At 44.1% G+C, this 20,958-nt stretch overlaps 1 protein-coding gene and 1 long non-coding RNA gene across 10 annotated transcripts in view; both read left to right on the top strand.

The window, feature by feature from the left end:
- The first annotated feature begins 251 nt into the window (after positions 1-251).
- OSTN (osteocrin) overlaps positions 252-20,958 on the top strand; it is an 81,566-nt gene continuing 60,859 nt past the window's right edge. The window contains exon 1 of the mRNA XM_085587797.1: positions 252-451. Within this exon, the coding sequence (XP_085443923.1) occupies positions 437-451 (15 nt within the window). The 5' untranslated portion in view covers positions 252-436. The remainder of the gene's footprint in view (positions 452-20,958) is intronic.
- The window catches only part of LOC146766652 (uncharacterized), a 30,584-nt gene continuing 20,307 nt past the window's right edge, over positions 10,682-20,958 (top strand). For 8 of the 9 annotated variants that reach the window (XR_014957397.1, XR_014957400.1, XR_014957399.1 and 5 more), the window contains exons 1-2: positions 20,139-20,708; positions 20,819-20,943. This is a non-coding gene — a long non-coding RNA (uncharacterized LOC146766652). The other variant, XR_014957393.1, reaches the window with a different exon arrangement.

The raw sequence follows: 20,958 nt of genomic DNA, 5'->3' as shown, positions 1-20,958 counted from the left end.
TCATGGTGCTGGCTCGATGGGCCTGATAAAAGAGGCCCTTCAGGGCTGCAGCAAGATGGGGGAAGAGGAAAGTGGGATCCAGAAGTTGTCAGGAGGTCATGATTAATGGAACCAGAGATAGACAAATGTAAATAAGCACTTTGTGCTTGGCATCTCTTGGACTGTGATGAGCTCCTTTTCAGGGAAGCAGTGCAACGGGTCAGATGTAATTGGAGCTTACCCCAGCTGCCACTGCCACAGTAACCAAGCACAAACAAATCCTTTTCAGAGCTGTCTTGAGTTCCTGATGGTTTTCCCTAGATGCTTCCCACCTTTGCTTATTTCTGGCCCCCATGTCTCAGTGTTAAAGTGGCACAAGATTTGCAGAGGAGGACATTGTGCCAGTCTGTGTTACACCTGCAGAGCTTTTCATCTTTAAACCTCTATTCATACAGACATGGACCTGACACTGGTGAGTTTTGTGCTAGATGCATAATAAAAAAATTAGGCGTGAGTGTATTTTGTTAGGAGAAATCAATGAATGAGCTATTTGGGGATATTGCAATGAATTTTGTTTTGAAGAATCAAGTGTTTACAGAGCTTGAAACCCAAAAGGGACCACCTTGCCTCTGACACCATATAGCTCTGTCAGTTCTCTCTACACTGGGGTTTTGTATGTGGTTAGAACATCCTCTCCCAAAAGGCACCTGCCCTGATTTTGAAGTACTGGAGGACAGTGTCACTGTGTGAAGGACAGTGTCACTGTGTGAAGGACAGTGTCACTGTGTGAAGGACAGTGCCATTGTGTGGGAAACAATTCCATTGTTTAACTGCTGGTGTTATTTGAAGTCTTCCCCTTTTCATTGTGAGTATGGCTTCCAACTATAGAATGAAAGATCCTGTATGTACCTGGAACTGGAAACTTGCTCACATGTGGCTGTTGGTCTCATGCTACTTTTCTCTTTTGCTGGACTGAACAGGCAAAAAAGATGTTTCTCAATCCAAATACACTACAAGTGTTGGACAAGAGCAGGGAAAAGCTGGTTCCCTGTTTTATACTTTCATTCCTCTATCTGAAATGTACAGCTGTCAGCTCTCTTTAATGAAAAAAATAGCTTCAAATCCTTACATTTTTTGTGTGAACTAAAAACAGATGAACCTGCAAACTATGTTCCTGTATCCTTTGCCGTTACTTTCTCATTTTTTATTCCAAGCATCTGTATCAATTTGATGGGAGTTCCTGCTGTGGGCAATCACAGCTGAATGCCGAGTCAAGGCTACAAATGAAGTCTAGATTTTTAAAATGTTATTTCAGAAGTTCTGTACAGTTAATGCACTAGAAACCTAACAGGTTTGGTGGGGTTTTCTTGTTTTTGTTTTGGTTTTTTTAGGTTTTTTTTTCCAGTCAGGCCACTTTATACACACAGTGTTTGAGGAAAATTTCAAGTCAGGAAACAGCCAGGACTTGGCTGTGTCTTGTATTCTGAATGCAACTTGGTGCAGACTTGATTTTCTCATTGGTTCTTTTAAAATTGTTTTGTTCTGTTTCTGGAATGCCAAACAACGATGTTGTAGCACTGTTGACATGCAGATCTGGAGTCTGGCCCTGCAGAGTTAAGGAAGGGCAATAATGCCACCTTATGTCCTGATTTGTCACTGCCGAGCCAAGTGCTTGGTTCAAGTCAAACACGCTCTGAGCAAGGAATGCTCTGTGCTGAGGCACCCCTGCTTTCTGGAGTTATTGCCACTAGGCAGAAAGAAGCTGAGAGGAATCTGAAATGTGTTTTGGTAGAGTTGACTCCTATTTCATGTGACTTTGGGAGCTTGAAAGTCTGGGGAAAATAAAGACAATTTAGCCCCAAAGTGCTAACATAACGCTGCAAGCTTTCAAACCCATCAATATTTACATTAATTTGCACTACTATTTTAAAAGATTTTAATGATAAATTACACTAAAAGTGGAACTGCATTGAAAATAGAAATTTACAGGAAGTAGGCTTCTATTTGCTTTTGACTGTTGCATGTTTTCTACAAAAATGTGAATTTCTTAGAAAATATAATTATCTGAAACGTAGCAGGAATGTGTTTTATAAAAATAGTTCCAGTAGTAAGAGCTAATTGATCATTTATATGGACAGATTCAAAATTAACATTTAATAAGGGTCTCTGATTATTGGTTTGTAGTCCCAGCCATTTGGAGGGGGAAAAGTGTGATTTAAGAATTAAGGAAGGCACTGTTTTCACTGAGTTTCTAGTTGAGAATGATGTGGAGGGCAATCTGCTGGAAAACCATTGCTGTTTTTCTCACATGAAGGGAACATAGTCCTGCCAAGTGGGTGTTGCTGAAGTCATTGGCACTGACTGAAATAAGCAGAAGTTGAATATGATACTTCAGAAAACAGGTGGGCAGATAGAGCTCCTTCAGGTATAAGGAAAGACTGTTCTTCCTAGTAAGAACTTTTTGCCCTTTCATACAAATGTTTTGTCCATGTTATTATTTTTCTGTTGGGAAGTTGTTATGCTGCTCCAAACACAGGCCCACTCATGGAGTAAACAGGTTTAGAACATAATGCAATAAGCCAGTAGAAGTACAAAGAGCCTAATGCTTAAGGGTGCCAGAAGGCCATAGCTACAATTTTGCATGTATGGGGCTTCCAGAGAGTATGAATTTGATAACATTCTGTAAAAATGTTGACAGCAGGCCTGTGATCACACTGGATCATGGCAGAGGAACTTCTGCAAGTGTTGGTGACCTTAAGAAAGGAAAGATGTTTCCTGAAAGGCAACAAGTTCAGACTCACAAGGGGACAGGTGTGTGCTTGCTTACCTGCTGCATGTGTTGACACACGTGTAGGAATTTGCCACAGTAGATCTTATTAAAAATAAGTTGGAGAACTCACAGCTTTAGTGGTCAAGTGAATGTTGTGGCATGAGTCAGCTGAATGGCTCTAATGATCCTCTGGAACTGAGAATTTATACAGGACCCTTATTTCAGCAGAACTTCAGAACAACCAAAGCTGTACTTCCAGTTACAGGTGCCCACTCTACTTTCTCTCTTCCTGCTTTCTGGGGCCTGCGTGCCCGATATCCCACTGCCCATATGGTCCTTTCCTGCAGAAATGGGCATGCAATGAGTATTTCATTTCTCTCAGCTGAAGGAAAAACCCCAAAAATCAACCAGAACCCAGGTTTTGATCTTCCTGTTACTACAGCATGGGTTTGTTTTTCTTCATACACAGATTGTGTGGTAGGGGGTTGCTGTTGTCTAAGCAACTTCTTTGGGATGGAATCCTTTAGAAAGAAAGGAAAAGAATCCACTTACTCGCCTGCTTTTGTAATCTCATTCCAAGGTTTTGGCATCATCTCCCTGTGTATCTGTTGTGCAGATTAGAAAACATTTTACTCTGCCTTTGCTATCTTTATGTCCTTACGGGTTCCTTTGTAGGCAACACCTCCTCCTTGGATCAAGTTTATTTCATTTGCTTTCCTCCTGAACCCTTATCTTCTTGGTTAAATAGAGTGCTGAAATAGTTGGCAGACTTTGAGCATCTTTAATTATCATTAGCAAATTGTTGAGAACACAGCAGACAATTGACAGTCTGGTCTTCAGAGTTCCATTAAAAGAGATTAGAAAAGACTGTTTGTGTGCGTTGTACAAATTTGTTTGTTTTCCAGCACTGAGAGTATAATTAAAATGTCCCAGCCAGACTTCGTGGTTGCCGTAGCACCAGCCAAAGCCTGGGATATACGAGTGAGGCATTGTTGTTCTGGGTTAACCAGCACCTCTGGGTTACTGAACCTGGCCCTTCTGAGCAGAGGGCTTCCAGGGCAAAATGAAATCCCAGTGCAGACTGACTGCCCTGCCCCTCCTCAGCTTGCTGGGGAATGTCTGTCTACGTGGCACTTACAAGTGGATTATGATGCCACTTGTATATAATGACATCACTTAATTACATAAATTGGTACTGTAAAGGGTGGATATCTCAAGTAGATAAATGTATTATGTCCAGAAAATATCAATAAAAATGCTTTGGTTAAGAGAAAATAGAAAAAAATACAGTCTATAACATTCTTAAGGGAAGTTTGAGTTGAAGGTAATGAGTGCTCAGCCTGTTCTCTGATGTGCAGAGGTTAGGACTGTTTGAGTGTTTATTCTATCTAACATAAAAATGAATTCTCATTTTACATGTGCAAGAATTCCTCTAAAATTTAGTTGTCATTAATGCCTTATGCTTGAGGAGTTTCCCAGGATAAACCTCCCCAGCACCAGAGTGTCTAGAGAGAATGTGGTGAAACAAGGGTCAGAAGGATGAGACTCTGCTGCTGGCCATAGGTCTCCTGGCTCAGACTAAATTACTGTAGAAAGCTTTCTTGGCTATGTGTGCCCAACAGGAGAGATGCTGGAATCAGCCTTCACACTTTACAGAAATTCATGTGGCTTTTCCCTTTGTGTTACCAATGTGTTTCTCACAATGAATTTGTCACTTCATTTTTGCAGTCACACATGAGTTTGAAATATTGAAGTGGAGCTTAACAAAATGTCTTAGATTTCTCACTTTCGTCAAAATTCTGAGTGGTTGTATTTCAAATCAGTGATACTTTTTCTCAGGTTTCCTTGGAAATATGCAGACCTCTAGGAAACACTTACAAATGTGCCAGCTTCAAGCTTCTCAAGAAATCTGGTAGTTTGATATGATTTCTCACACTGTTTTGCTGACAGATTCACAGTTATCATGGCTGTGTGGATATCACTGTCCAAGCTCTGCACAGGTGGATATTGTAGTGTAAGGTGGAATTAGGGGGGGTGTCTGAAGAGGGTTTCCAGCTACTCTGGTGGAATATGCTCTAGGATCTCTGATGATGAGTTTTTCTCAGCTGAGCTGCCCAGTACATGTTACCACAGCTCATCCTATGAGACAGCTTGGATATGCAGGAGAGGTGGCTTGGATTTCCCCACCTGTGAAGTGTTAAACACTGGTTTTAACAGAGAAGAGCTGAGAATTTTGCAGGCCTTGCAAACCACCAAGTGATCATGTACATCACTGCCTGATTTTTCAAATAACTCCTGAAAGACAATCCATGTTAGAGACTGGAGTGTCCTTGCTGAAAAATGTTGTAGGGGCTAAAGTTGGACTTGTGCTCAAGGAAAGACTGGAAAAGTTCAGAAAGGAGAAATCCAGCCACAGTTACCAACCATTGAAAATGTCTCTCTGACTTGAGAAGATCCTGGGCTGAAAATAGTTGGAGAGTAGAGGAATTAAAGAGAGAAATATCATACATATGTGCTCTGTCTAGCTACTGAGGCCATTGTCAAGGCTGCTTACTTGGGGAGGTGTTTACTCTGATCCAATGCAGCAAACACTGTTTCTGTATAAAACTTATTTTATTAACATCATTTTCTCCTAGCCTTATATTCCAGTCTTAGTGAGTACTGAATTCTCAGATAATTTGGGTATGAATTAGTTCCATCCAGAACTGATAGATTGAACCATTTGAAGCTGCAGACCACGGGCATAGAAGGGAATCTAGATTTCTTGCAAAGATCTTACTTCCTTAAAAATTACTGTACTGCAGCAGAAAATAAAGTTTATACTTAGTGTCCCATGATTTTTTCCCCCTTTCCTGTGTAGCTGCTATGCTTTGGGCTCCAAGGGAAGTCCCTGTGTGAATCCTACAGAAGAAGTCGACAAAGTTGCTGTCTGTAGCTCTGTGTGGTAGAAGGCCAGCAGGAAACAAATGCTGAGCATCTCTTTTATCCACTCTGCCAGCCTAATATTTGTTCCACTGTTAAACCAGATTTGAGTAGGATGTGGGAGTAGCTATTGCAGGGACAGAGGTGAGGGCACATTTCCCCTTTGCTGACCTGCTGTGCAGGCAGGGACTCCAGCTGAAGATGTGAGCAGATGCTGGTCTGTGTGTGCTTGCTGTCCCCTGGGAAACCACACTGAGAGATGGTAGAGTGGCTTCAAGAGACAATAATAACAACACAGGTTAAAATATTCTAAGTTTTTGGTCATGTCATGGTTGACTTAGGCAGGGAAACTGTAACTGTCGAAGTAAGCTGCAGAGATGGGAAGAAGGCTTAACCCAAACAGGTTGAGAAGTGAGTTTTTGTCCCTTCCTGCAGGTCTTTAGCCCCATTGCTGTGGCAAGGTTTTTGCCCACACCCTGGTGGAGCAGTGTCTGTTTTCACATGGCACTGCACGTGATGCAGTTCTTGTTCTTCCTCCTTTTGACCCCCTAATCAATTTTTTCCACTTTCATTTGGGAAGAAACAAAAGGTTTGGTGGGGAGAGAGAAGCAATTTCCTTTTAATTGCTTGTTTGTCCTTGTCTGTTCTCCCATCTTTTCAGATTTCTCGGAGCAGGGTTGGGAGTGTTTTGTCTCTCTTATTTTCTCTGGTACTGATGGAGAAGAATGACATTTTCTGCTTGGATAGAAACCAATCACTTCCCCAGACCCCCTTGAAAAACTTTAATTTGCTCAACTAGTCAGTATTCCATCTTCGTTAAAAAGTCCCAGACTGGAATTTGGATTTAATCCTTTGACTCACATTTTTCCTTCTCTCTCCTTTGCCTTCCACATTCCCACTACTTTCCAAAGTACTTTCCTCACCACATTTTTTGATTGCTGTGCACTCAAGTTACCCTTAGCTCAGAAGGGAAAGGACAGAAAAATACTCCCAAAACAAAAGCAAATAAAAAAGCTCCTCACCAAAGTAAATAAATAAGTAGACAGAAAACAGGCTGCTAGTTCATTTTCTTCTGCCTTTCCCTTAAGGCATGAGGTAATGCCAAACTATTCAGTGTGTGATGCAACTGCCTGATGGACATTCAGCAAATCCCAGCAGTGGCAAAAACAGTTTACCCAAGTGTAAGCTGGCAGTGAGACCAAGTTCTCCAACAAGAGACTATTTAAAGCCACAATGTGATGCATTTTTAACATTTTTATCCAGCACAGGATTTAATTGCTCACTCTAAAACCACCTAGACATTTGTGCCTGGGTGTTTGTGACTGGAATTGTTTGCTATCTGTGGATTGTTTCAGAGCTGTTCAGGCATCAGCTGCAAGACTGATGCAGAAATGAGAATTCATTCCCTTAGCACTTGCTGCATGAGATGGATCAGGAAGTGTTTTATGCTCTGGTCATGTCCTGACTCTTCAATTTTTCTGCAGTTATTTCTTCCCAGCAACCTTTACCCTTCTGCCAGTTTGCACACAGAGGGTGGGGGTGGATGGCATAGGAAGGTGTCCTTGGCTGTTTTAGCTGCGCCTAGAAAAGAGAACCTGTAGCATGGAGAGGTTAAGCGTGTTGCTGAAGTATGTGGAGGTATCTGTGGCATGGAATGAGGAATAACCTCAGCTCCTGACTCAGAGCCACCAGGATGCCTTGGCTGTGTAGATGAGCTCTGAATCAGGGGCTCAGCTGGCCTGGCAGAGCTCTACAGCTCTCCCTCAGGCTGTGCCCCTATGGATTATGCTGCTAACACAGCCACTGTAGGCATTGGACCACAGCTCCTCTATATGCATACACCTTGGTATTCCAAGCCTTGCCAGCATCACTTTATACCAGAAATGTGTTACATACACTCTCCATCAATGGCAAACTGAGATCCTCAATCATTTGTGCATTTCTGTCTTTAATGCTCATGTGGTTCTTGAGGTTGATTTAACCTGACCAATTAAAATCCACTAGTGCCTAAAAACGTGTTGCATCAAAGTCAACTCATTGTTATATGGGACTCACAGGATTCACAAACTCTGCTGAGTTGTGCCCTTCTCTGCTGAATGTCTTGACATCTTTGGACAGAAGTAGCTTTGTGTTAGTCAGTGAAGGCTGCTGGAGTTGCACAGACAGCCCAGCCCAGCAGCTTCATTTCATTAGAGTTATCCAAGCAGTTGAACCCTAGCAGTGTCTTTTCAGGGATGTCAGCAGTGAGCTGGTATTTTCTGAAACTAAGGCTTCAGAGTAATCCATTTGTTTACCCATGTGGGCTGTGGGAATCACTGTGTTTTCTGAAGTCTCCCACTTGCTGAGAGGCAGCAGTGATGGTTGTCCCCCTTTGTGAAGCTTTCAAAGGCTGCTGATCCTGGGCTCCCTGCAGGCAGGCACTGCCAGCTCCTAGAGGTTGCTGCATCGTCTGAATATAAGGGAGATACAAGAGCCCAACTAATTCCAGAAATTCCCACTCCCAGTAGCCTCCCTCCCATCGCAGCACAACTTTGGGTATGCTTTGCTTAAGTATTAATTAACAAATGAGCCAATGCAGAAACACTTAAATGATCGGTTTGGTTGGATTGTTGAATGCCTTGGACCTCCTAGGCTTTCTTGTTCTTTTTTTTTTCTTTTTCTTTTCCTTTTCTTTTCTTTTTATATTTTGACCTTTTAAATCAAGACAATGTGTTAAATGTGGCGACTGTATTGACATTGCACAATATAGAACCACCACCTCCTGAGCTGGATCCTTTTGCTGCCTTTGCATAGGAAGTCACTGCAGAAACACTTTCCTGGGCCATTGCACTTGGTGCCATCTCACTGCATGGCAGGAGTCCAGGCCAGCACCCAGGAGCGAGTCAATGTATGAGATTAGTTTAATCCTCTCTCAGAATCCTGTGATGGGGAGGGGAAGGACAATGACCCAGTGCCAGCGTTTATTTTGTCCACAGGTTCGGCTTGAATAGGGAGGAGAAGGTGGTGGTGGTGAGGAAAGGAGAGGAAAAAAACCTTCCTGGAGTTCATTTGGTCTGGAGAGGTGCCAAGCCTGGGGGGGTGACTCACGAATGGGGAGTAGAGAAAAGGAGGGAAAGAAGAGTGGAATGATGATTAGAAATCACAAATGAAAGAATCTTGAAGAAGGGGGTGAAGAAAAAAACAACGAAAAACTTCTCTGCTTCTCTGAATATGTGTAGGGAGGAAAACATTCCTTTCCTTTTTTAAGAGTCCTATTCATTAGTAAATGCACTTGCCCTGCTGCCAAGGGAAGAGGAGCACTCTGAATAACCTCCTTGGGAGGCACCTACTGGCTCAGCCTTGGTGAGAGAAAAATACTGTGTCTGCTGAAATTTCTCTAGTGCTCGTGTTTCTTACAGGGCTCTTTGGTTTCTTATCTCCTACTCCAGCCTCACATCACCATGCATACATCTCTGGGCACCCCAGACATCACCAAGGACAGCCCCTGCAATCTGCTTTGCAGTGTGGAATCACGGGGGATTCTCTCTACTGCCTCACCTCTGTGCATTTCTGCCAGTGTGGAGCTATTCCACACAGACCAGACCCCTTATGTGAAATCACCAAAACGTACCATCCAAATGGAGGTGGGACTTCCCATCCCGCATGTCTGGGTCACTGGAATAACCCACCTGTGGTGTGTACTTGTCAGACCCAGCTGACCTGCCCAGTGGCACAGGGACAGGCTGTGCTGGCTGTCCCATGATCTGACTGATAGCAGATCATCTGAGCTCTTCCTTCTGCAGAAACCCTGAATGTGAGCAAGCATCAAGGAAAGAGGCAGAGGTGCCCCTGGGAGGAAGCAGTAGGGTGTGGGTGGTATCTGCAGCAGATTTTGGGGGCAGTTTAAGTGGCTGCTTTACAAAGGGGGCTGTCTGTGGCCCTGCCTCTGCCACAAGAGCCTGTTTAAGGGCCAGGAGACATCTGCTCCAGTCTTGACTTTCTTATGGAGTTATTTGATGTGCATTTTACTCATATTTCTGTTTTGCAAGACAGCTAAGGAATGTTCTGTACACAAGCCCCCGTGTACAACACATGTAGTCTTCTGGACCTAATGGCACTTTATTTTTCCTTTTTTATATATCCTTCCAGCCATCACTAGTCCTTTTAAAATAAAAGAGCATTGTGCTCCCCCCAACCAGGGGGTCTGTCTCCAGTGTTCACCACTGGTGAACCTGCTGTCCTGTTTCTGATGTCAGGTGCTGTCTTTTGCTTCAAGACACTCCCAGGCAAGGTCCATCCTCCCCTTTATGCAGTGACACACACACACCCCTCGGACACCTCTGCCTGTCACCTCCCCCCAGCCACTCAGCGGGAAAGTCTCAGCATCAGTATTGAGCTCCCACGGGCCTCTCGTCCTAGCTGAGTCTTGCCTTCCCGGTTAGGATTTCGGCAGGAAAGCTGGTCCTTGCCGGCCTCCAGCGGCAGCTCTGCCCCCGAGTTCTTGTGTCTCAGGCAGCGGAACCCGGCAGGGCAGGGCAGGGCAGGGCTGCTCTTCGCTCCCCGCGGCGGTGCAGAGGGTCCCGGGCAGTGGGTGCAGCTGGGAGCGGACTGCGGGGCTGCTGCGGCGGGGCGGCGGCGCACGGCCCCTCCCGCGGGTGGGCCGTGTCCGTCTGTCCGTGCGCACACGGCCCCATCATCTCCCCGTGTCCGTCTGTCCGTGCGCACACGGCCCCATCATCTCCCCGTGTCCGTCTGTCCGTGCGCACACAGCCCCATCATCTCCCCGTGTCCGTCTGTCCGTGCGCACACAGCCCCAGCTCCCCGTGTCCGTCTGTCCGTGCGCACACAGCCCCATCATCTCCCCGTGTCCGTCTGTCCGTGCGCACACAGCCCCATCATCTCCCCGTGTCCGTCTGTCCGTGCGCACACAGCCCCATCATCTCCCCGTGTCCGTCTGTCCGTGCGCACACAGCCCCAGCTCCCCGTGTCCGTCTGTCCGTGCGCACACAGCCCCAGCTCACCGTGTCCGTCTGTCCGTGCGCACACAGCCCCATCATCTCCCCGTGTCCGTCTGTCCGTGCGCACACAGCCCCATCTCGCGGCACCCGCGGAGCGGAGCGCGGCCGCCTCTCCCCGGGGCATCCCCGGCAGCCAGGGGCTTTCGGGGAACAGCGTTTTGTCTTGCATGGCCTCAGGAGGGAATGATCCAGCCTGGCAGTCCCAGGAAAACAGCTCCCTCCTCCAGCCAGCAGCTCAGGCAAGAGGGAGTCTTCTTCATGGTGTCTGAAACCTCCCCTGGCTTTATTCTGTTTGCCCCAGTAAGACACACACCATGTTCTTTGCAAGCATTTTGTGAGTAAAGATTAGAAATTAATAGAAAATACATTATCTAGGAAGTCTGTTGAATAAAGGTAAAATAGATCCTAGCCCCTGGTCTGGAATCGTAGGGGAGTGCAGATCTCTGTATGTGTAATGTGTGTGTGATTGTTTTATTTCCTTTAAACCAGATGTGATGTTTGGACTGGAATTCAAATCCAGATCTGAATTTCCTCACAGATCAGGTTTCTTTTGTTCTGGGACCCCATTTTAATTTGTGGACAGCTAGAGAGGCAGAAGCACATGTTTCCTGGAAGCAGCCTGTGGGATGCTGGATCATTAGGTATCAACAGAAATTGCTGAAATGCCACATGTGAATGCTGAGCAAGTACAATAACAGTTGTGAAAAACCGATACTTTTTATGAGTGCTACAAAGAGTAATTGTTTAATATAATAGGGCAGAATAAGTGTATTTGAAAACTGGAAATGTAATTGATGTAGTCTCTGTTCCTGTGGTTCTCACCTCAGTGTGCCATCAGTCAAGCATGCTGCAAGCATTAATTTTTGCCTGTTATTTTAAATTACTTTTGACTACTTTCTAACTCATTACCTGGGCTCTCTGAGGGTGTCAGAGCTGTGGGGTAAGGTTTAGTGAGAGAGCTGTCTGATAGAAGAGAGAAGACAACCCCTGCCCTTGCTGCATTCCTTCTGGTGCCACTCTTCACTGGCAGTAGAGTCCTGTGTATTTCCAGCTAAGGGGAATGAGGACTGCAGGAGCCATGTAATCCCAAAGAGGTTGTAGAGACTTGGCTGCCAGCAAACAAGTTCAGGTCCATTTGCTCATCAGGAGTCCCTGATCACCATCCCCCAGCTGATGGGACCATGTGAGGCAACATTTAACTGAAGCACATCCGAGTGTGACAACACAGGGCTCAGTTATCCTGGGTTTTCAATTACTTCACAGGAAACTATTGGGAAACAAATATTCCTGGAGCAGCCCATCAAGTCTAGAGTTTAATTCCTACGTATATTTTTCTAAAGTGATCTCAGAGTATAACTCTGAAAAGTGGAAATCCAGGGGGTGAAATTTGCTGTGCAGTATGGAATATGTGAAAGGGGTGAAGAGAGAATTCAGTTTGCCTTACACTGCTCTGCTGCAGGCTGAGAGCTGCCTGAGGTAAACACAAGTTTGAATTGTGCAATAGCTCATTGGTACTCAAACCTGAATCACTGTTTTTGTAACTTTCTTGTGTACGATACACATTTTCAGGGATCCTTTTGCTTTATGTTTGCATAACTGCAAGATTGACTAATGTTAAAATATGAATCAGATTTTATCAGAGTTTTAAAACCCTTCCCAAACTAAGTGCTTGGCTTGTTCTCATTTAGCATCCATATAATTGCTAAAGCAATATTACAGTCAGCAAGGAATTGCAGGAAATGTAAAGCTGCAAGTTTGCTTTGGGAGCCATTTGTAGAAGCAGCATTTATAGTCAGTGTAAAATGCTGCACAAAAACCAAACAGTAATTTATTTAAAACACCGTTATTTTATCTATGAGAAGATGTACAATCAATTAGGATTAGCCAGCTCACCTGAGGGAAACTGAGGCAGGAGCATGGATCCATTATGTGCTAAGGCTGAGCAACAGACCTGTGGGAAGGACACTGTGGCTTTAATACTGCAAGAAACATTTTGCATTATTTAACTCATAAATACATCTAACTGGAGACTGGCTAAATATCCACCCCTGTTTTCCTGCTGCCTTGTTAGACTGTCTGCTCCAGAGTGGGGTAGCTACAGCTGTAACTTGGCCTTTTCTCTGCATGGCAATAGTCTACTGCAATGTGTGTCACCTCTCTCACATTCAGTGGCATAATGCTTTCTTGGCATGCCAGGCGCCTGAACACCTCCTAATCTGTCATGGTAATAAAGACCTTGCCTCCATCCAGCTCCAGTGAATGATGGGGTTGGAGTGCTGGGACTGGCTGCAGGTGCTTTGTTGCATGTTTAGTGACGAATGTGTCACACTATGGTGTTGCACTCAGTGTCTTCTGTTGCTGTAATTATAGCCGGGTCATTGCAGTGACTTGCTCTAAACCTGATTGTGTATTGTAAATGAAGTTGCAGCTCATTTATTGAGGAAGTTATTTGAGTGAAGTTCTTTTGAGTGCATAAAACACAGAGAACTCTGGTTTTAGAGTTTTGATATTATTTTAGTTGTTGTTTGATGGTTGCTTTTTGTTCAGTTGGGTTTTTTGAAACAAAGCTTTTCCTGTGTGCTTAGCAAAATTCTGCTGCTTGTTCAATGTTTATTTATCAAGCTGCTTGTGGTGTGATTTCTCTTACAGCTGGCATTGGACTGTGTTCAGATTCCTGCACTAACCAGCTCCAGAGGATGCTGCTGTTGTGGGGGTGGCAACAGTGCATTTTTGTGTGTGTGTCTAAATTTACTTTACTAGGTGCTGTCCCCTCTGGTGCAGACTCTCACACGTACAGCAAACAGCTGTGTCACCCTGGTGGTTCAGTGAGCTGTGTGTTGTAGCTCACAGGGGAGACCCACCTGTGGGCTTGGGCAGGTTTCCTGGTGTGCCAGCAGCTCTTGAGGGTGAATCCCAGCCCAGGCGAGCAATAGCAGAGTTTTGCCATTGACGTCAGCAGAGCAGTGATCCCACCCAGGGCCCCAAACGAGATGTGATGGACACAAACCAGGACTCTCCAACTGCTCTGTATCCCATTACTCACCCCCCACACCCACCCTTCTCCCTGCACAGCCCGTGGCACAGCCTCAGGACATTCTGCAGCCTGTACAGAACATCCTGCTGGAAACTGGAGATAATGGCAACACCTTGGCTCGGTGACATCCCTTCATGTGCTGGCTCTGTCCTTCTCAGGCTCCTGCATCCTACAGAGCCCTCTGCACCACACTCTGTGGTTTTCCTGGTGCTCCTTTTGGGAAGCCCAGCTGCCAGCTCAGGTTGAGGCAGTCTTTATATTCCTTCCTCTCTCACTACAACAAATGCTTAGATAACCAACACAGCTCTGCATCTTCCTAGCTGAAAACCACAAGGCTTTATTTGAAAAGCAGATCATTGAGGAGTGGTTATAAGGGCTCAGATTGATTCTGAGAAGTTATAAAGCCCTTCCTAAAGCTCATTAAAAATGTGCTGCACAAAGGGAGTTGCAGCTCTTTGAGGAATCATCTCAGAACTGTCACAGAAAGTGATGTCTTAATGTGAACTGTCATGCATTATTTAGGCTCGTGAGTGATGGAGGAAGAGAAGATTTGGAAATGGGGAGGGGTGTTCAGCTAAGGTAAACAATGTCCTGGGCTTTTGGCTGTTAAGGGTATTAAGTATAGGTCATTTGAAGGCTGTTAACCTGGGGTGAACAAGTAGGCTACTGAAGAATAGCAGCATCTTGGTAATTTAAGAGAGTTTAGGTGTCAATACATGGGAAGTGATCAGAAATAGGCTGATGTAATTCCAGGAGCCTTCCACTGTGTGGCTGGACTGGCTTCAGGAGAGCAGCATTCTTAAAAACTGGAAAACACTTAGAATTGATTAATTGTGGGAAGATTTCCAGCCTGTAATGAATCTGCACACATAACCACGCACATATATTTTAGCAAATTTATTTTTCTGTTCTGTTTGCACATTTATGTAATTGATTTCAAATTTATTAGGGGTTGAAAAGCTGTCACTAGAAAAAAAAAATTCTTTGGTGCAGACAAATGACTGTCAGTTTGATTTAAAATCTGTTGTGAGTGTTTGCTCCCTACATCTCCTGTACAGGCAGGCAAACATAGAATTATGTGGTAGATATGCTAAATGTTTATTAGTTTTTCAAGGCTAACCACAAAGTGGAAATTAAAACCAGAAGTGGAATAAACTCTCATTCTTGAGGCTTTCCCCTGCCTAATGGAAGGAAATGTTTCTGGGCTGGTTGGTGATTCACTGTCCCAGCCTGTGGTTGGAATTCTCTGCTGGACTGATCAGATCTGGCGCTTCCTGCTTTCCTTACCGCAGGGTGCCAACACAGATCATTCTTTGGAGCTTTGGTTGCAGCTCCTTCCCCAGCACGTGGAGCTGGCAGGAATGCACCTGAGAGCCCCCAGACCCCCTCCCTGTCGTGGCCTGCAGAGAGCTGGGGCTGTCCTGCCCGAGCATCCTGCCCTGCTGCACTCGGGCTGCTCAGGGCGCCTTTGCTTCTGCAAAGCTGCAGCACCCAGACCTCCAGAGGGATGGGGAGAGTCACATGCAGGTTCTCCAGCTGCAGAAAGTCTGGGTAGTTTGGATGGTTTTCTTTGCTGCTTTGGGGTCTCTGATGTGCAGTTTCTTGCTGGGTGCTCCTGCTGCCCTCTGGCAGAGGGACGTGGTGCGTGTGCAGACAGGTACACACAGACACTGCCACTCCGGAGCTGTGGTGCTTTGTGTTGCACGCAAAAGCCTTTTCTTCCTCAAGAGGAGGGAGTTTCTGTTGTCCTGATTCTTAAGATTTTCTAAAGCCTTCTGAGTTTACATTCTTGTAGAGAACTTTCTCACACAACTTTCTGTAAGCAATCGATTGTTTTGCATTCCTCCATAAAGGCAGAAAAAAATGATGTACTAATAGCTTGTCCAATATCATTGGAGAGGTGGCACATTCACCCTCCAATCCTCTGTCACCTTTGGAAAAGTATAAATGCTGGGGTCAGAAAATAAACTTCCTCTTTTTCACCTTTGCAATAGCAGTGGCTCACATTGTGGTTTCACGTGTCCTATAGTGACAAGTTTCAGATTTCATAAAGTCAGAACAATGCATACCAAAAGGATCAAGAACTTAATGGAAAAATCAGTCCTGGGAAACTGTATGTGAAAGGATTACTATCACTGCAGAGGGTTGGTGTGGCTTTGCTTAGATCTGGTAGCACTTGAGGAATGATGGAGCAGAGCAGCAAGATTAAGGGACTGAATTTAGATTTCTCCCTTTGCTCAGGTGAAAGGCAGAGGAAGGCAACTCTTTCAGAGGAGAGCAGCAAAGCTGAGAATTTGCTGCTTGTCAGCATCAGTTCTGTCTAAGGCAAAAGCTATCAGATAAAATATATCTGAAAAAAACCAAACCAAAAACCAAGGCAGAGGTTTGATATAATTAAAGCAATCACAAGCAACAGTTTCTTTGGCATCAGTTCAGGAAATTGTTGTGACATGTTAGTGACTTACCATGAAAAAATCCAGGTCCAAGAAAGAGGATGATGAGATAAATGTATACTTATGATGGAAACAGGCCTTGTTAACAGCATGTGGCATTTGTGTTCCCCTTGGATCACTGGTTTAGGATCAGAAGCTCTCCAGTGGGAAACACAACTGCAGTTTTTCAATGAACACCTGACAACACTTAGTTTCGATGACTCTTTTTCTGGCTCTACTGCATGCTGTATATTTTCTTTTGGGATTCTCACTTGGTCTCTCAGTGGTCCATTTCCCATAAAGCAGGGAGGGATCTCTGTCCTCTTTTATGAGCCTCTGGAAGGATCTGGTGCGGTTGGAGTGGATTCACCAGTGTGAAACAGCAACTGCAAGCCACTGTCTTGTGTGAGCTGCAATTCCCAGCAAAGGTTTCTTATGGAAAGGCAACAAAGGTCAAGCATGAGTTGTCCAAGAGGGGTATGGGATCTGCAGCACTGAAAGTACTTGGATCAGGTTGACCTCCTAGGATTCCTCCTGGCTCTTGTTTAATCTTGGATGCTGTGAAACTGAGACAAAGAGTGATGAGCACAATGATGCCATGCCCTCGGGTTTTCCTACAATTACCAAGGAACAGTTCGCAAATGGGCTGACTTGAAATACTGGGCTTTTTTCTTGTAAACTGAACCCAGCACAGGTTATTTATCATCATCAGTTTTTTATGTGTATTTGAGGCTTCTTTTAGTCTCTAGGTAAATCCACAGATTAAAGAGCTCTGTACTGTTGCAAACTTCTTCATAACCTGATACTATTCTTATCTTCAAGGTAATGCCTACCTTTAATAACTGTAATGTTGGAAATCAGGGACATGCAAACAGAAATTTTAGTCATTAGGGAAGAAAATGTTGATGAAAAGTTCATGGCTTTCATTCAAGTTTTGGATAAAGATTCATCTTCATCCTCTTTTCACCTGAATGTGTCCCCATCCTGACTGTGACAAGAAAATTAGACAGGCTCAGTGCAGAATTTCAGGTAGACTAAATTAAGTATTGCTGTAGTATCTAATTGATCCAGAAAAAAAATTTCTTTGGCCTTATCACTTCATGGACACAATATGAGAAAGTTGTAACTCAGCAAGACCCAAAAGGGCCTTCTACTAACCATTGTCACTTTGGTTCTGACTATGGACATTCTTGTTCTTACTGTATTTTTCTTATTATGATCACATATTTTATCTCCAAGAATTAGTTTATAGTTTATGCTCTGCAACTGTTGAGAGGAGCTTGATGGAGTGTATAATAATTTCATATTTTCTGCATCAGAGCCCCTATCTCAAGACATTCAATTACCCTTCTGTCTTGACATTACATTACAGACATTCTAAAGCCATGTCTGTCTGATGCAAACTCTGATAATGTGGATGAGGTCTCTACCACACAATCCATGAAAGTAAATAAATATGCCTTTAAAAAAAATAAAGTTTGGTTAAGACCAAGTTCTGAAATACTATCTGTATTGCCCAGTGTTTAGTTGTGTAAGTGTCAGGGCTGTTCTTGTTCCTTTCAGCTTTGGTACAATCAGTTCCTGTATGTTATCCAACAAATTTTAGGGGATTATAGGAAGTTTCAGTATCAATAGACAGCATCTGGCTTTCTGACATTCACGTCTGCATGAGGTAGGATCTGTTCTGCAGTCCAGGAGCATCATTATAATATTTATTTCACTATTTCAAAAATATATGTCTGTTCAATTTCAATAATTCTGCAGGGATATGCACTGTTTTCATTGTGTTTTTCAAGTTGCTGTGGTTACAAGGAGATACTCCACTTATTATTTCCCGTGTGCCAGATCTGTGCCCTGGCTATTGGCCCAATTCTATGAGGTATCTAATACCTCCTGCAAGTGTCAGAGTGCTGTCAGCTCATACATAAACCAAAAGTTACTGAGGGCATTTAGTCAGCCTCGCTGTTTGTGTGTCTGCTGCCAAACATGGAACATTACCAGTTTGATGCTCCTCTTTGGCTCAAGTGACGCAAGTGTCAGCCTGAGCAGGAACATGTGGGAGAAATGAGGTGAATTGACCTCTCTAACAAGAGAGACAGAGGGAAATTAGCTTCCATCTTTAATATCTAGCAGTTCTTTGTTTCTTCAGGCTTTTCCCCATAATCTGTACCTGGATTTCTTTGGCAGAATACCTGAAAAGGTAAATTGTTTAGGAGCTCTGCAGCTGGAGCACACTTGAAATCCAGAGGAAAGCTTTTCTGAGTCTGGTCTTTTTTCCTTTGGTCCTAATATCATTTGCAGTAACTGTGCTGGGCACTCAGTGTAAATGCACAGGGTGCTTGGCCAGGTCGCCCCCTCTCCTTTTGCTGTAGTTCAAGTGAAGTTGTTTCTGCCCTTTCTGCAAAGCTGCTGTTCACGTGCTTCCCCTGTCAGGGTCCTTTCTCAGCAGTGTAGGGTTTACTGACAGCAACTGTGGCTGCCAGAGCTTCTTGGGGGTTCAATTCTGCCATGCCCAGGCACACAGAGAACTGTATCAACAGAAATATTTTCCATAAAATCTCACTCCAATTCCACTTCATCCTGCCAGGCACTCGCTGCCCACTGCTCAGGGGAACAGTTGGATGCAAGTCCCTCCAGCTTTGCCTGTGGTCAAAGTGAGATCAAGTCTTCAGCCAAAGGAAGTTCTGCCGTTGCCTGCAGGATGTTAATCTGTCACTAGTGCTGCTCCTTCCCAGCAAAGGCTGAGACTCAAACCACTCTGCACCCTACGTGCATTTGGGCTGGTCCAGAGCAAACTGGAGAGCAAAACTGGTGAGCACTGGGACTGCCAACTGCTGGGCATCCTACCCCACTCCTTTTACTTTCTGCAAAGCCTGTGAAAACTTTTAGGTTCAGATTTCTGGAAAATTCAATATTGATGCCTATTCTTTATTTCTATGCAGTGAGGCTGGATTTCACTGGGAGCTCTTACATGCTAAGTTCTTGTAACCCCTAAGGAATATGCATGAATAATGAGGTGCAGCAAACCATTTAGAGTGGCACCAGACACTTAATGGCCTCACATAATTTCAGGGTGTTATGAAAGCATCTGACTTCTGACTAATATAATTCACAGTTCTCTTAGTGCCTAACATAGAGTTTGATCTCAGGGTCTCACCTTTAGATATGTGTATAGGAAATGAGCATTTTATACCCAAATGTCACCAGAAATGGCATAATTGTTTTCTTCCCATTGACCCATTGATCACTTACCTGTGAAGAACAGTCTCATGCTGCAATAATGATTCTCCGTTGTGTAAAACTCTACTATATTTCCCTTTCAAGAGATTGCATAAGTGCTTTGATAGCATGGCAAATCCTATAACAGGGAAGTCTTGTCTTGCACAGAAATTGCCACACTGATGTCCCATCTAGTCCTATACACCACAGCCTGCAATACATTTATTTCTAAATTCCAGGAAACCCTGCAGTGGGCAGCCATGGAGTTAGTAATATACAATTGAAAATGTATTTTTGGTGAAATGCTAATTTATAAAAATACCCTTTCCAAGCTTTGTCATTGCAAATCTGCTATTAATCTTCATTAGTACAGATTCAGTGCTTTTGGGAGCTGTTTAAATGAATGATACTTTAAAAACTCTTATGGTGGAGCAATTAGAGAAGTAATGGTTTTCTGATAAAAGGATACACCTGAATGCTATTTTTCATTATCAGGAGAGGGAGGGGAACCTGGGCTTGGTATTTGAGATTCTGGGAAACAGAGAAGCTTTTCATTCTGTTGTGCTCTGGGCTTCTTTGGGGAAATTGGGAAATCACTTGAATTTGGATAGATGCTCACATTGCTGGGACTTGATAAATTGCTGCAGATCACTGAGTCATGATCACTGCCTTGGTGCAGGTGCTCAGCTCTCCCTTTGTGTAAGGTCTCGTTGCCTTAGTGAAACTTTCTTTATTTCATGCTAAGCTGGGTCTGACAGATCTGCACTTGCAGAGAGGTGAGAGCCTTCACAGGGGTGGCTCCTCCACTGGGTGCTGCACGGTGGCTTACTGGTGCCACTGGCCACTCTGTAAAAAGTGACATAAATTCACATTTGTCTCACCCTGTGGCTGGATGAAGTTGCAGGAGGGCTGGCCTGAACATAAGCCAAGGGTCTTCCCCTCGTGCCTGGTGATTTTCTGTGTAAATCATTTGAACTTTGTGAGTTGTAGCTGTGTGGGTTATCACAGAGCTTGGCCTTGGTGTGAATCCTCCTCTGAATTGGGAAAGGTCACATATCCCCAGCAAAGAGGTTAATTGTGAGGAAAAGTGCAGAAAATATCAAGCTCAGAAAATGCTAATTCTGCTTTAATATTGCCATGAAAAATTCATCCCTTACTCATTGTTGGCTCACAGGCTAAGAAGCAGGCCAAAATAATTTCTGGAGGAATTTGAATTAAAAGTAGAGTTCTGATTTGGTTGGTTTGTTGGTTTTTTCCCTCCCCTGCTCAGATTTTACAAAATTAAAACCCTGCTTTTCCACAGAGAGTAACCAACACCAAGATGTACACAGTGATCATCTTATTCAGAAATTAAGGTGAGTGCTTGAAAAAGAAAGTCTCAGCTGCTATGGATGGGTAGAGCAGAGCCTGGATTTAAGAAAGAATTGGCTGTATTTTGATCTAGTCCTGTGTGTTTTATTGTCAGGCTCACTTGGAAGAAGCATTGAGTAGGGACATGGAGGTCCTGAACTGTAAGATTGGTGGCTGTTCTAGATTAGGTAGATGACCTTAGTAGAGGAGTCACATCCCATCCCTTTGTCTCCATTTCTGGTAGGTAATTACATC

Source organism: Lonchura striata, chromosome 9 (assembly GCF_050655825.1).
Source record: "Lonchura striata isolate lonStrDom1 chromosome 9, ASM5065582v1, whole genome shotgun sequence".
Taxonomy (NCBI): Eukaryota; Metazoa; Chordata; class Aves; order Passeriformes; family Estrildidae; genus Lonchura; species Lonchura striata.
Note: the sequence above shows the minus strand (reverse complement) of the source record. Positions and strands in the feature narration are given on the sequence as shown.